Below are 13,518 nucleotides of genomic sequence, written 5' to 3'. Positions count from 1 at the left end.
CGATGGCAAAAGCTACCGCCACCGGTTGCATCATGACGGCGTCTCCTTCTTTAACGTGGCAGATCTTAACACACACAAATCTGGGCCCAATTTCCTAATAAACCCCTAACATTACCCTTTATCCCAATTATATCCCAAACTTTTTTTTGTCTTATAAAAAACCTCAAACTTTTACTTTTGTCTCAAATCTACCCAATTCACTTTTCGTCCAATTTTTTAATATTATTTTTTATTTTTTCGAATTTTTTTTTATTTTTTGTTTTCTTTTCTTTTTCCCTTTCCTTTTTTTTTTTTTTGTTTCACCTTCGGCGGTCGCCGGTCCGGCGCCGGCAGCTCTAAAGCAGCAGCGAGTCGCCCCGCCGCCGGCGAGTGGCGACCTCGCCAATAGCCGGCGGGGGCCGACCTCGCCAATAGCCGGCGGGGCCGAGCCTCGCCGTGGCGGCAGCGAGGCTCAGGCCCACGCCGGCCGGTGAGGCTCGGCCTCGCCGTTCTTTGGGCGAGGCCGACCTCGCCGGTTGGCGGGGCCGACCTCGCCAATATCACGGCGAGGCTCGGCCTCGCCGGCCGGCCGGCGTGGCGAGTTCTCGCCAGATCCGGCGAGGCTCGGCCCCGCCGGCGCGAGGTCGGCCTCGCCCGAACGGCGAGGTTCGCCTCGGCCGACCTCGCCGTTCTTTGGGCGAGGCCGACCTCGCCGTTCTTTGGGCGAGGCCGACCTCGCCGGTTCTGGGGCCGAGCCTCGCCCAGATCCGGCAAGAACTCGGCCACGCCGGCCGCTGGCGAGGCCGACCTCGCCAATAGCCGGCGGGGCCGAGCCTCGCCGTGGCTGGCGAGGTCGGCCCCGCCGGCAACTGGCGAGGTCGGCCTCACACACAAATCTTAACACACACAAATCTGGGCGGACACTTTGGAGTCTAGACCCCGTTGGCCTCTCCCTCCCCTCACCAAAGGTGGTAACGTAATTTAAACGCATAGACACGAACTGCAATTCGCAACGAGTAAACACTCTCAGCAGAAACACATAAGGAAAACTCTCGATTTTATCAATATCCAAAGGGTATGCATATTTTCTTTTCTATGATGCTTGTATAACGAGTATACAATTTTTCCATCAATTTATAAGAATTATAATTACCTAAGTCGATTCCCCGTTAAAATGAAGCTTGCAAACTCACCTCTGGACGAAAATAGTCCATATTCCTAGGAATGAATACAACAAGACACTTTCGAGTAATCAGCATTATAAATTCTTGGTTTTAGGATGGTACAAATAGGTGACATTAATTCGACTAAAAAGGATATTTTACAGTGAGATTAACATAAAACCTTGTATTGATTGTCACGAAACAAGAGAACTTTGATACAGAAATAATCCCCAATGTTTGCCTCCTCAAATATATAAAAAAGAAGATAAGAAAGAAAGAAAGAAAAGCAAGACACTTTGACCGATATAAGATCATTGAGACGGTAATTATTTTTTGTTTTTGGTCTACCAGATGTGTTCCTGGACTTTGGAGCTCCTCTACAAGGAATTTGGCGAGCCCCTAGTGGGTCCACAAGGAAAAATCCCATAAACCCCCTATCTGAAGGAGTGAAATTTCGAACTCCCCACCTTCCTATTTTCATGTGGCAATGGTGGCCACCGGGAGCGGTTGTTAATTAGAAATTTAAATTGCACATTAACTTGATCATACAGAACAAAAGGAAGTTGTCACTTTCGGACATTTATTCATTTCAAGATCCACAGTTCGAGAGCTAAAACCATGGAATTAACTTCCGTTCCAAATGCTGATCAAATCCTTTGTGTTAAGTTTTGTAACATGAAGAAAATGGAGGTTAAATTAATTTGGTAGCTTTGAAAAATTCAAATTTTTTGTGAGCACGATTCGAAGAGAAAATTTAAATTCAACATCGTTACGACATTTTCAATCATCTTTTATTTATTTTTTTTGAAATGCACTTATTAAAGATATAGTTAGGAGATTCTTCATATCTTCCTTGAGTTCATATATCTCTATAAATTATGCATATCATTGATTGATTATCTAAAATTTTATTACTGTAGATAGTTATCTCATATGGTCTATAAAATAGCCCATGTACTATTCATTTTGAAACACGCAAAAAATATATAAACGTTGCACAATTTTCTCTTATGCATATCTATACTTTGATGCAGGAAATGCTTCCTCAAGCGTTCTAACTCTAAAAATATCATAAGACAATCATCTCTCAAAAAATGTGGAAAGAGATATCTTCTCACAATTACACACCAACTATAGGCCCTCTAAAAATTTCTTAAAAGGTTTTGCGTACGTCATCTTTATATACAAACTGATTAGTATAAGATGCGTTCTTCTTATATAGTTCAAACGATTCAAGCTGACCTAGAGTCGAAGAATTACAATTAGTGTAGGCAATAATAATAATAATAATTACCCATAAAAAATTATTAAGCACACTCCTAAAGTTCCAAATTCATTAACTCTGCTCAGCAAATCCAATTACGCTCGAAAAATAGTTTTTTTTTTTTGGGTCATTCTCGGTCAATGGCATTTGGTTAGCCGCTATCGTTATGACGCGTCTTCACTTCTTCACGTTGTTCCACGTTGACGGAGTAACTTTTAGAATATTAAATGCCATTTTTGTCGTTGAAGAGAATGTTAAGTACGAGTTCATATATCTTATGGAATTATTTATGCTCGTCAACTTTGACCTGTGGACTAGAGAGCCGTGGATGGTAACTGTTTTTCGTTCCTTGGCGTTCCTTTCTTGAATGCTTCTCCAAGTTATTTGAGTTTAATTAGTACTAGCAAAAAATCAATTCGTGAATGAACTGTGCTTTCTTAAATGACCTATGAAAAGTCATTATAAATCGTGAATATTATGAAAGTATAAAAATATTTGTGGCGCAAGTTGTGATATTATCACTTCCTCGAGTATGCTTTTGTGGCACTGGTTATGACTTATGATGTGGTCCAAATTCAAGGTTCTGGATCAAGACATGATCAATGAAGATGGATATGTTCTTCAGCATTGCGAAATCACTCGCTATAGACTATCATCTAAATCAAATTATGTAAAAGGGCATCAACACTCGCGCCCTTAATTAGATTACAAAAGGAACAAATTATGCAAAAGAAATGAGGGAAGATAGAGATATATTGAAGGAACGAGATGAAAATTTTATTTTTGATCAATAGAACATTATTACACCGAGGAAAATAAAATAAGAAGACTACGGTAGTAAATATAGAAAAAATCTTGGGTATACAATGTGAGTATGCGTATTTGAGCTCTAAAAGATTTTAAGATGGTATGAGTAAGCTAGGATATTAGTTAAGTGGTTGGAGGCGAATGCGAAGACCGTTGGCAGGGACCGGTGAGGGATTGTAAATGATCTTCTCATCTGGAATGACCTTCTTGAGCTTGAATTTCGTCACGAGATTATGTATGAAAACGAGTATTTCGAGCCGAGCATACTCTTTCCCAGGGCACATGCGAGGTCCGCCTCCGAAGGGAACGTAGGTGAAAGGTGCGGGTCCAGTTCCTTCAAATCTTGAGGGGTCGAATTTCTCAGGATCAGGGAAGTACTTGGGGTTCTTGTGAGTTGTATACACCGTCCAAAACGTCTGCAAGAAAAAAAAATTTGAAGAAGATCAATGCATATTATCACTAGTTGATCCTATGTATTGATTTATTGGATAACTATGCCAAGAAAAAGGGTCGTAAGTAAACAATTACCTTCCATCCCTTTGGAATTGTGTAACCAGCAAAAGTGAAATCGGTGATGGCCTCCCGGAACGCCCCTTGTGCAGGTGGAGTTAGCCTCATTGACTCACAAGCCACGTTCCATGAGTATTTCATTTTCTGGATATCCTCCCAGTTCAGTAATTCACCCGGGGCTTTCAACTTTGCAATCTCCATTTGCTCTGTTGACGTGAAGCCAGTGAGTTGAATATATGCAAACTACATTGATTTTGCTTCAAAAGAACATAGTGGCTAGAATTGTTACCTGTGTAAACTTTCTCATAGATGTGGGGCAACGAAGCTAGATAGTTCACTATTACGGTGATAGATGTACTGGTAGTGTCGTGACTTGCAATGAGCAATCCAATGATCTTGTTGGACACATCCATTTCGTAATAAACACTGCCGTCGTCATCTGCTTCGGTAAGCAATCGAGACAACAAGTCCCTCGACTTTGCATCTTTTCCCTCTGAAAGTTCCTGCTTCCTTTGTCTGATTATGTTGAGAAGCTCTTGCCTTATGACTTTTCCCCCTTCAACTGCTTTGTTGAATGGCGTGCCGGGAACATTGATAGGCACCGAAGTGAATCCCGGAGCAATACGAGCAAATGGGTCGGCGAATTTCGACACGACCTTAGGGTCCTTAATGTTCATGAACAAGCGGCATGCCAAAGCAAAGGTGTAGTTCTTTGTCAAAGGAAACACCTTCACTTCCTTATGAGGAGACCAGTCACTCTCCAAGTGCTCCCTAGTCATGGAGTCCATGATAGGTATGTAATGTTGGAGGGCCTCGGGTTTTAGGAATTCCGGCAAGAAGCTGCGCATTTTCTTGGGGTCATCCTTGTTGAACTTCTCCATGGTTTCGGGGAAGATGGTGACCTTCTTCATGGAGGTGGGCCACCAGGTGGTGATGTACTTGTTCTGGCTAGAGAACAAGAACTTGTTGCCGGCGGCCCCGCAGAACACGGCCATGTCCTCCCCGAGCAACGAGGTACGGAAGACATCCGGTGAGTACTTGGCGGTACGGTCATTTATAAATTTCTCGGGACAACCGCTCTTCGCCGCACCGACAAAATCAAGGGACTCGCCGATAATTGGCCATCCCCTTTTGCCGGGCGGCAGGTTAGGAGCGGAGGATTTCTTTCGGAAGACGAGGAAGAGAAGGTACAGAGAAACGTAGAGGATGGCGAGGTAAAGAAACAGTTGGGAATAGAACTCCATCTTCTTCTCAGTCAAGAAGGCACAAAGCTAATACTGAGAGGAGAGATGGCTGAGGATGCGATGGAGAGAGACAACCACGGATTGTCACTATATATAGAGGAAGATGGCATTGCCATGCAGCACTTCACTTCATGGGGGGGGCGGGGGGGCGGCGGGGTTGGGTTTTCTATAAAAAAATACTTATTGAGCTTAGGTCACGTGCTTTGACCTCTTCTGCATTGTGAATTTTCTTGTCTTGATGCAACAGACAGTTATCGGTCTCCGAAGTTGAAACTGCCTGGAAACATGACCTCCGTTTTTCTGGACCAGGTAAAAGAAACATTAATAATCGAAAAAGGTCCAGGCATTACTACGACTATCGTCGATACTAACCCGGAGGTGCACCTGGTGAAGGGAGATCTTATGACTGCCCTAGGGTTTGTGCTGGTCATATTAGTAATATTCGGTCAATATTCGTAAACCTTATTTGGTCATTTGTTGAAAGAGGTTCTCATACTATTTTTACCCTTATATGTTTGAAAGAACTTAAAAGAGTCAAAGTGAGGGTGCATAATATCAACTACCTATCAATATATTATGGGTTATCAACATTGTCTTATCTATTCTTACCGTCTATGTAGATGTCCTAATTACGAGACGCAACATTTGAACTTAATCTAGAGTCACTCAGCCTCATCTCGCCCGCCATAAGTTTTCCTACCGCTTTCAAACACAATTTCAAAGAGGTCCCTCTTTTCAATTTTAGTTGGGACTTTTATTTCAATGACGCCCCATTGATTATTAACACGATCATAATTCCATTTTTAAATTTTCAATCTGGAATGACTAATGTGACAAAGCTATTTAGAGAATCTGCGGTAAATAGACAAGAGAGAAGATGGAAGAGAGGAGAAATAGAGAGGAGAAGAAAAGTGGAAGAAACAGATCGTAAAAGCCAACAATGGGTTGGCGGCTTCAATTACCGAAGCCCTACTCCTATCGCTTATATTGAATATAAATTGTATATGATCAAAATACCCTTATGTAAGTAAAAAGAAATAAAACCTAGAAAATAAAACTAAAAACACTCAAGTAACGTAACACTCCCCCCCCCCCCCCCTCAAGCTGGAGCATATAGGTCACCCATGCCCAGCTTGGAACAACCAGCAACAAAGGCAGGACGAAACAACGCTTTAGTGAACGTATCAGCAAATTGATCTCTAGAGGCAACGTAAAGAGTAGCAACCAACTTCCGCTTCACAGCATCACGAACAAAGTGACTATCAACTTCTATATGCTTGGTTCGCTCATGAAAAACAGGATTCCCAGAGATATAAATAGCTGCTTGATTATCACACATCATATTAATAGGTTGATTAATAGAAAATCCAAGCTCCTAGAGAAGGGATTTCAACCACAACAATTCTGCCACAGTACGTGGCATAGCACGATATTCAGCTTCTGCACTAGACCTGGCAATGGTAGTCTGTTTCTTGCTTCTCCAAGTAACTAAATTATCACCAAGAAAAGTGCAATACCTAGTCGTAGACCACCGATCACACGCTGAATCAGAGTAGCCAACCAGATTGGAAGAATCATTCGGTTTATAAATCAATCCCTTACCAGGAGAGCTTTTAAGGAACCGAAGAATGCGACAAATAGCATCCCAATGAGCCTTCTTGGGTGACTCCATAAAGTGACTCACTACACCAATAGCAAAGGAAATATCGGGTCGTGTAACAGTAAGATAAATTAGTCTCCCAACTAGACTTCGATATCGATGCTTATCTTCAATATCATCTCCATCATCAACTCCAAACTTTTGATCTGGATCCATAGGAGTATCAACTGGCTTGGAAACTAGTGTACCAGTGTCAGATAAAAGATCAAGAACATAATTTCGCTAAGACAAATTAATACCTTTCCTACTTCATAAACTTCAATACCCAAAAAATACCCAAGAGCTCACAAGTCTTTAATCTGAAACTGCTGCTGAAGAAAAGACTTGACTTCAGAAATGCCTATCACATCACTGCCAGTGACAATTATATCATCCACATAAACAACAAGAACGATCACTCTTGATTCCTTCTTCCGAACAAAAACAGAATATTCAGAATAACACTGGTGGAAATCACTCTTGGAAATCACTGAACTGAATTTCTCAAACCATGCTCTTGGAGACTGTTTCAACCCATAAATGGCCTTATGCAGCCGGCATACTTTACTATGATTCTCCCCCTAAGCAACATACCCAAGAGATTGCTCCACATATACTTCTTCAGATAAATCACCATAAAGAAACGCATTCTTCACATCCACTTGATATAATGGCCAATCAAAATTCACAGCAAGAGAAATAATTACACGAACAGAATTAAAACTTGCCACAAGGGAAAATGTCTCAAAATAGTCCACCTCATAAGTTTGAGTAAAACCTTTAGCAACAAGTCGGGCCTTAAGACGCTCAACTGAGCCATCCGGGTTGTACTTCATGGTGTACACCCATTGATACTTCACCACATCTTTCCCGAGAGGAAGATCAACCAAAGATCACGTCTGGCGGGACACCAGAGCTTCCATTTCCACATCCATAACTCCTTCCACTCAAGATGAGACAAGGCCTCAGTGGTAGAGGTAGGAATTGTGTGAGTATGTAATGATAGAGCAAAGTTATGCAATGGGGAAGGAAGCTGTGAAATAGACATATAGCGCTCGATAGGGTAAGCAAAAGAGGATTTTTGTGTACAAGAATGAGAACCTTTGCAAAGGGCAATCGGAAGATTGTTCGAACCAGGAGACAAGGAGGGAGATTGGACGGAGGGCATGAAAGAGCTGGAGATTGGTGATGTCGTAGATTGCTTTCACCGCTGATACACCTACAAGGGAAGAGACACAGGAGAAGGACTAACAGAGTCTAAGGGGATAAGTAGTGGGATAGGAGGATCGGCCACAATGTCAATTGAAAACTCTTTACCCTCAGCAGAATAATATGGTGTGTCCTCGAAAAAAGTAACATCAGCACTGACATATTGGGTACAAGTCATAGGATCATAAAACCGATATCCTTTTTGAGTTCGTGAATACCCGAGAAAAACACATTTGGAGGCACGAGGGGATAGTTTATCAACACCGGAACGTAAGTTATGGACAAAACAAACACACCCAAAGACACGAGGGGTAAGATGGAATACTGGCTTGTCAGGAAACACAACACTAATCAGTAATTGATTATTGAGAATAGTGGAAGGCATACGATTTACGAGGTAACAAGCAGTAAGGATGGCATCACTCCAAAATGATTTGGGGACATGCATATAAAACAGGAGTGAACGAGCAACTTCTAGAAGATGATGATTCTTTCTCTCAGCCACACCATTCTGCTGAGGGGTATAAGTACAACTTGTTTGATTTATAATGCCAAGATTAGAACAAAATAAAGAAATTGATTTTTGTGAGTATTCTAGAGCATTATCAGTTCGCAAAATTTTAAGGATGTATTAAACTGATTAGTAACTTCACGATGAAATAATTTAAAAACAGATAAAAATTCAAAACGGTCATGAAGCATATAAAGCCATGTTAGACGAGAATAATCATCCACAAAAGTAACAAAGTACTTAAAACTATTTCTACTATCAATACACAAAGGCCCCCATATGTTCGAATGAACAAGTTCAAGTAAAGTAGATGCATGAGAATCACTACGACTAGGAAAAGAACTACGATGATGTTTCCCAAGTTCACACGCCTCACGCTTAAGAGTAGAAACTGATTTACACTCGGGAATTATTTGTTGTAACTTAAATAAAGATAAATGTCCTAAACGGGAATGCCATAATAGGGGGGGTAGTAGAACTAGCAGCCAGACCATTGGCGTCAGTAGTAGAGACACCATCCAGATAGTAGAGTCCATCACGTTCATGCTTTCCACCAATCGTCTTCTTTGTTTGAAGGTCTTGAAAGATGCAAGAAGAGGGGTAAAATGTAACAGAACAATCAAGAACTTTAGTTGACTGACTAACAGACAACAAATTCAAAGGAAGTTGGGGAACATGTAAGACAGAGGACAAAGATAAGGAAGGTGTGAGTGAAACATCCCCTGATCCAACCACCTGAGTAGAGGAACCATTAGCTAAAATAACTTCAGATGAAGAACTATGGTGGGAAGAGAATAGTTCTTGCTTACCCGTCATATGACTAAAAGCTCTTGAGTCAATGACCCAGGTGCTAGGAGACAATGTAGAGAAAAAGGCCATGTTACCTGTACGTGCAAGAGTTGCAGTGGATGAGGAATTGGAAGCCTCTAGTTGCTGGACACGCTTGATAAGTTGTGAATTCATATCATCCTGAGCCATAGACTCTGAAGAATTACCCCCAGTTGGGATACATGAATATGTGTCCCCAAAAGAGACATTTCTAACACTCCCTTCAAACATAACAGCATTTGCAGTAACTAATCGTTGAGCCCACTCAGGCTTGCCATGCTTGGTCCAACAAGTGTCAACATTATGACCAGATTTGCCACAGTATGTACACTGACGGCTATCTCGATCAAAATTATATCCACTATGTCCACCACCACGGCCACGGCCTCCCCCTGAACCGCGACCTCTATTAGAAAATCCACCACGACCACGACCACCACTACTAGCCAAAAGTGCTGAACTGTCTTTAGATGATGTAGAAGATGAAGGAACAATGCGCTGAATCCCACAAAATGCTTCATTCATAGAGGGAACTTTCTCTCCAGCAAGAAGTTGGCTCTTCACAGGTTGCAAGTCAGTATTCAACCCAGATAAAAACTTGGCCACTTGAAATTCAGCCCATTGTGTCTTTAGTCTCTCAAGATCAGTAGTGATGGGCTGATAAAGATTGAGTTCTTCCCATATACCTTTCAAAGCACTGTAATACTCTCCAAGAGACTTATCCCCTTGTTTAAAATTAAATATCTTCTCATATAATTCATGGACTCTAGACATGTTTTTGTCTTGTGAGTAGCTCTCCATAAGATCATCACATGCTCCCTTGGCAGTTGTGTGGAACATAACATTAGCAACAATGGATGGTTCCGTGCTGTTCCATAACCACACCAAAAGTGTATCATTCTCTCTCATCCGGTCACCATAATTTTTAGAATCTAGAGCATGGGGGTCTGTTGTAAGATATCTAAGTTTCCCTTTGGCATTAATATAGACCTTAATAGCTTGAGCCCATAACAAGTAATTAGAGGTCCCATTTAATTTAATGGTGGTAATCTGAACATTGACACTGTCTGTAGAACCCCTAGTATCACTCATGGTGATAATCTCAATATGAATATATCTACCACAAATCAAGAAGACCAAAACTTCAGTGCAAGAAATAAAAAGCCCTTGGCTCCATATAATCAATACCGACATATGATCAGAAGCAATTGGCTCCATCGATTTCACAAATGGGATGCTCAAATTTCAGAAATATAGGCTGCTGTATAAAAGAAAAAAATCTCACCAGAAAAAAAATCCCCATTAAATTAATTATATTTTCAATGGAAATCCTGCAACACCGATCATAATCAACGAAAAATTTTGATCCTTGAATCCGCTGATCAGTAAGTGTTGTAATCCATAGCCGCAAACAGAACCTCGTGGATCTGATTTCTCCTGGTCTTACATGTATCGAGACTAGAAGAGAAAAATAGCTAGAACTTACAGCTTTGGATGGCTACACACTAGAGAAGAAAAGTGTTATTAGGGGACTCTCAAACCATCAGTAGGATCAAGGAATTGGGTAGTCAGATCTGCTCTGATACCATGTGACAAAGCTATTTAGAGAATCTACGGTAAATAGACAAGAGAGAAGATGGAAGAGAGGAGAAATAAAGAGCAAAAGAAAAGTGGAAGAAACAGATCGTAAAAGCCAACAAGGGGTTGACGGCTTCAATTACTGAAGCCCTACTCCTATCGCTTATATTGCATATAAATTATATATGACCAAAATACCCTTATGTAGATAAAAAGAAATAAAACCCAGATAATAAAACTAGAAACACTCAAGTAACGTAACAACTAATAATGAGAATGCTATCTTTGATTTTTATTTTTTCTAGACATCCAATTTTTCATAGGTCCTTCGTTAAAATTTGGACGAATGATATTTGTGTATTCGCAGAACACCACCCCCCCCCCCCCCCCCTCTCCCTCTTATCTCCCAAAAGAATAAAAGTCAATAGTGGCACTTCACGAAGGCAAAACCTACCGCCACTGATTGCATTGCGACGGCGTCTCCTTCTTTAATGTGGCAAATCTTAACGCACACAAATCTGGGTGGACACTTTGGAGTCTAGACCCCATTGGCCTCTCCCTCCCCTCATCAAAGGTGGTAACGTAATTGAAACGCGTAGACGCGAACTGCAATTCGCAACATGAGTAAACACTCTCAACAGAAACACATAAGGAAAACTCTCAATTTTATCAATATCCAAAGGGTATGCATATTTTCTTTTCTATGATGATTATATAACGAGTATAAAATTTTTCCATCAATTTATAAGAATTATAATTACCTAAGTCGATTCCCCTTAAAATGAAGCTTCCAAACTCACCTCTGGACGAGAATAGTCCATATTCCTAGGAATGAATACAACAAGACACTTTCGAATAATCAGCATTATAAATTCTTGGTTTTAGGATGGTACAAATAGGTGACATTAATTCGACTAAAAAGGATATTTTACAATGAGATTAACACAACACCTTTTATTGATTGTCACGAAACAAGAGAACATCTATACAGAAATAATCCCCAATGTTTGCCTCCTCAAAAATATAAAAAAGAAGAAAAGAAAGAAAGAAAGAAAAGCAAGACACTTTGACCAATATAAGATCATTGAGACGGTAATTATTTTTTATTTTTATTTTTGGTCTACCAGGTGTATTCCAGGACTTTGGAGATCCTCTACGAGGAATTTGGCGAGCCCCGAGTGGGTCCACATGGAAAAATCCCAAAAACCCTCTATCCGGAGGAGGCGAATTTCAAACTCCCCACCTTCCTATTTTCATGTGGCAATGGTGGCCACCGGGAGCGGTTGTTAATTAGAAATTTAAATTGCACATTAACTTGATCATACAGAACAAAAGGAAGTTGTCACTTTTGGACTCTTATTCATTTCAAGATCCATAGTTCGAGAGCTAAAACCATGGAATTAACTTCTGTTCCAAATGCTGATCAAATCCGTTGTGTTAAGTTTTGTAACCTGAAGAAAATGGAGGTTAAATTAATTTGGTAGCTTTGAAAATTTTAATTTTTTTGTGAGCATGATTCGAAGAGAAAATTTAAATTCAACATCTTTATGACATTTTCAGTCTTCTTTTATTTTATTTTTTTGAAAAGTGCTTATTAAAGATATAGTTAGGAGATTCTTCATATCTTCCTTGATTTCATATATCTCTGTAAATTATGCATATCATTAATTGATTATCTATAATTTTATTACCGTAGATAGTTATCACATATGGTCTATAAAATAGCCCATGTACTATTCATTTTGAAACACGGAAAAATATATAAATGTTACACAATTTTCTCTTCTGCATATCTATACTTTGATGCAGGAAATGCTTCCTCAAGCGTTCTAACTCTAAAAATATTATATGACATTCATCTCTCGAAAAATGTGGAAAGAGATATCTTCTCATAATTACACACCAACTATAGGCCCTCTAAAAATTTCTCAAAAGGTTTTGCGTACGTCATCTTTATATACAAACTGATTAGTATAAGATGCGTTCTTCTTATATAGTTCAAACGATTCAAGCTGACCTAGAGTTGAAGAATTACAATTAGTGTAGGCAATAATAATAATAATAATAATTACCCATAATAAATTATTAAGCACACTCCTAAAGTTCCAAATTCATTAACTCTGCTCAGCAAATCTAATTACGCTCCAAAAATAGTTTTTTTTGGGTCATTCTCGGTCAATGGCATTTGGTTAGCCGCTATCATTATGACACGTCTTCACTTCTTCACGTTGTTCCATGTTGACGGAGTAACTTTTAGAATATTAAGTGCCATTTTTGTCGTTGAAGAGAATGTTAAGTATGAGTTCATATATCTTATGGAGTTATTTATGCTCGTCAACTTTGACTTGTGGACTATAGAGCCGTGGATGGTAACTGTTTTTCGTTCCTTGGCGTTCCTTTCTTGAAGGCTTCTCCAAGTTATTTGAGTTTAATTAGTACTAGCAAAAAATCAATTCGTGAATAAACTGGGCATTCTTAAATGACTTATGAAAAGTCATTATAAATCGTGAATATTATGAAAGTATGAAAATATTTATGGCGCAAGTTGTGATATTATCACTTTGTTGGGTATCCTTCTGTGGCGCTAGTTATGACTTATGATATGGTCCAAATTCAAGGTTCTGGATCAAGACATGATCAATGAAGATGAATATGTTCTTTAGCATTGCGAAATCACTAGCTATAGATATCATCTGAATCAAATTATGTAAAAGGGCATCTACACTTGCGCCCTTAGATTACAAAAGGAACAAATTATGCAAAAGAAATAAGGGAAGATAGAGATA

General features: G+C 39.9%; 2 protein-coding genes across 2 annotated transcripts; both read right to left on the bottom strand.

Annotated features, from left to right (window-relative positions):
• Positions 1–3,161: 3,161 nt before the first annotated feature.
• Positions 3,162–5,044, bottom strand: LOC115665475 (beta-amyrin 28-monooxygenase-like). Its single transcript, XM_056317667.1, has 3 exons — positions 4,013–5,044; positions 3,742–3,929; positions 3,162–3,629 (listed from the first exon to the last, which is right to left on the bottom strand). Exons 1-3 carry the CDS (start codon positions 4,965–4,967, stop codon positions 3,333–3,335), a joined length of 1,440 nt encoding a protein of 479 aa, XP_056173642.1. The 5' UTR covers positions 4,968–5,044; the 3' UTR covers positions 3,162–3,332.
• Positions 5,045–6,066: 1,022 nt separating this feature from the next.
• LOC130139948 (secreted RxLR effector protein 161-like) lies at positions 6,067–6,783 on the bottom strand. Its single transcript, XM_056317963.1, has 2 exons — positions 6,384–6,783; positions 6,067–6,287 (listed from the first exon to the last, which is right to left on the bottom strand). Exons 1-2 carry the CDS (start codon positions 6,781–6,783, stop codon positions 6,067–6,069), a joined length of 621 nt encoding a protein of 206 aa, XP_056173938.1.
• Between the last annotated feature and the right edge of the window lie 6,735 nt (positions 6,784–13,518).

The sequence above is a fragment of the Syzygium oleosum genome, unplaced genomic scaffold (assembly GCF_021117445.2).
Source record: "Syzygium oleosum isolate NSW1041296 unplaced genomic scaffold, Sole_v2.1 Sole_v2.14, whole genome shotgun sequence".
Classification (NCBI taxonomy): Eukaryota; Viridiplantae; Streptophyta; class Magnoliopsida; order Myrtales; family Myrtaceae; genus Syzygium; species Syzygium oleosum.
This window is presented reverse-complemented; position numbering and strand designations above follow the sequence as displayed.

Excerpts from the sequence above, each read along its gene's own strand:
- LOC115665475 (XM_056317667.1), bottom strand. The coding sequence starts at position 4,967 with ATGGAGTTCTATTCCCAACTGTTTCTTTACCTCGCCATCCTCTACGTT. Across the intron at positions 3,930-4,012 it reads CTATGAGAAAGTTTACACAG|AGCAAATGGAGATTGCAAAG; the intron begins GTAACAATTCTA and ends TCACGTCAACAG. Across the intron at positions 3,630-3,741 it reads CAATTCCAAAGGGATGGAAG|ACGTTTTGGACGGTGTATAC; the intron begins GTAATTGTTTAC and ends TTTTTCTTGCAG.
- LOC130139948 (XM_056317963.1), bottom strand. The coding sequence starts at position 6,783 with ATGGATCCAGATCAAAAGTTTGGAGTTGATGATGGAGATGATATTGAA. Across the intron at positions 6,288-6,383 it reads TGAATATCGTGCTATGCCAC|CTATTTATATCTCTGGGAAT; the intron begins GTACTGTGGCAG and ends ATAATCAAGCAG.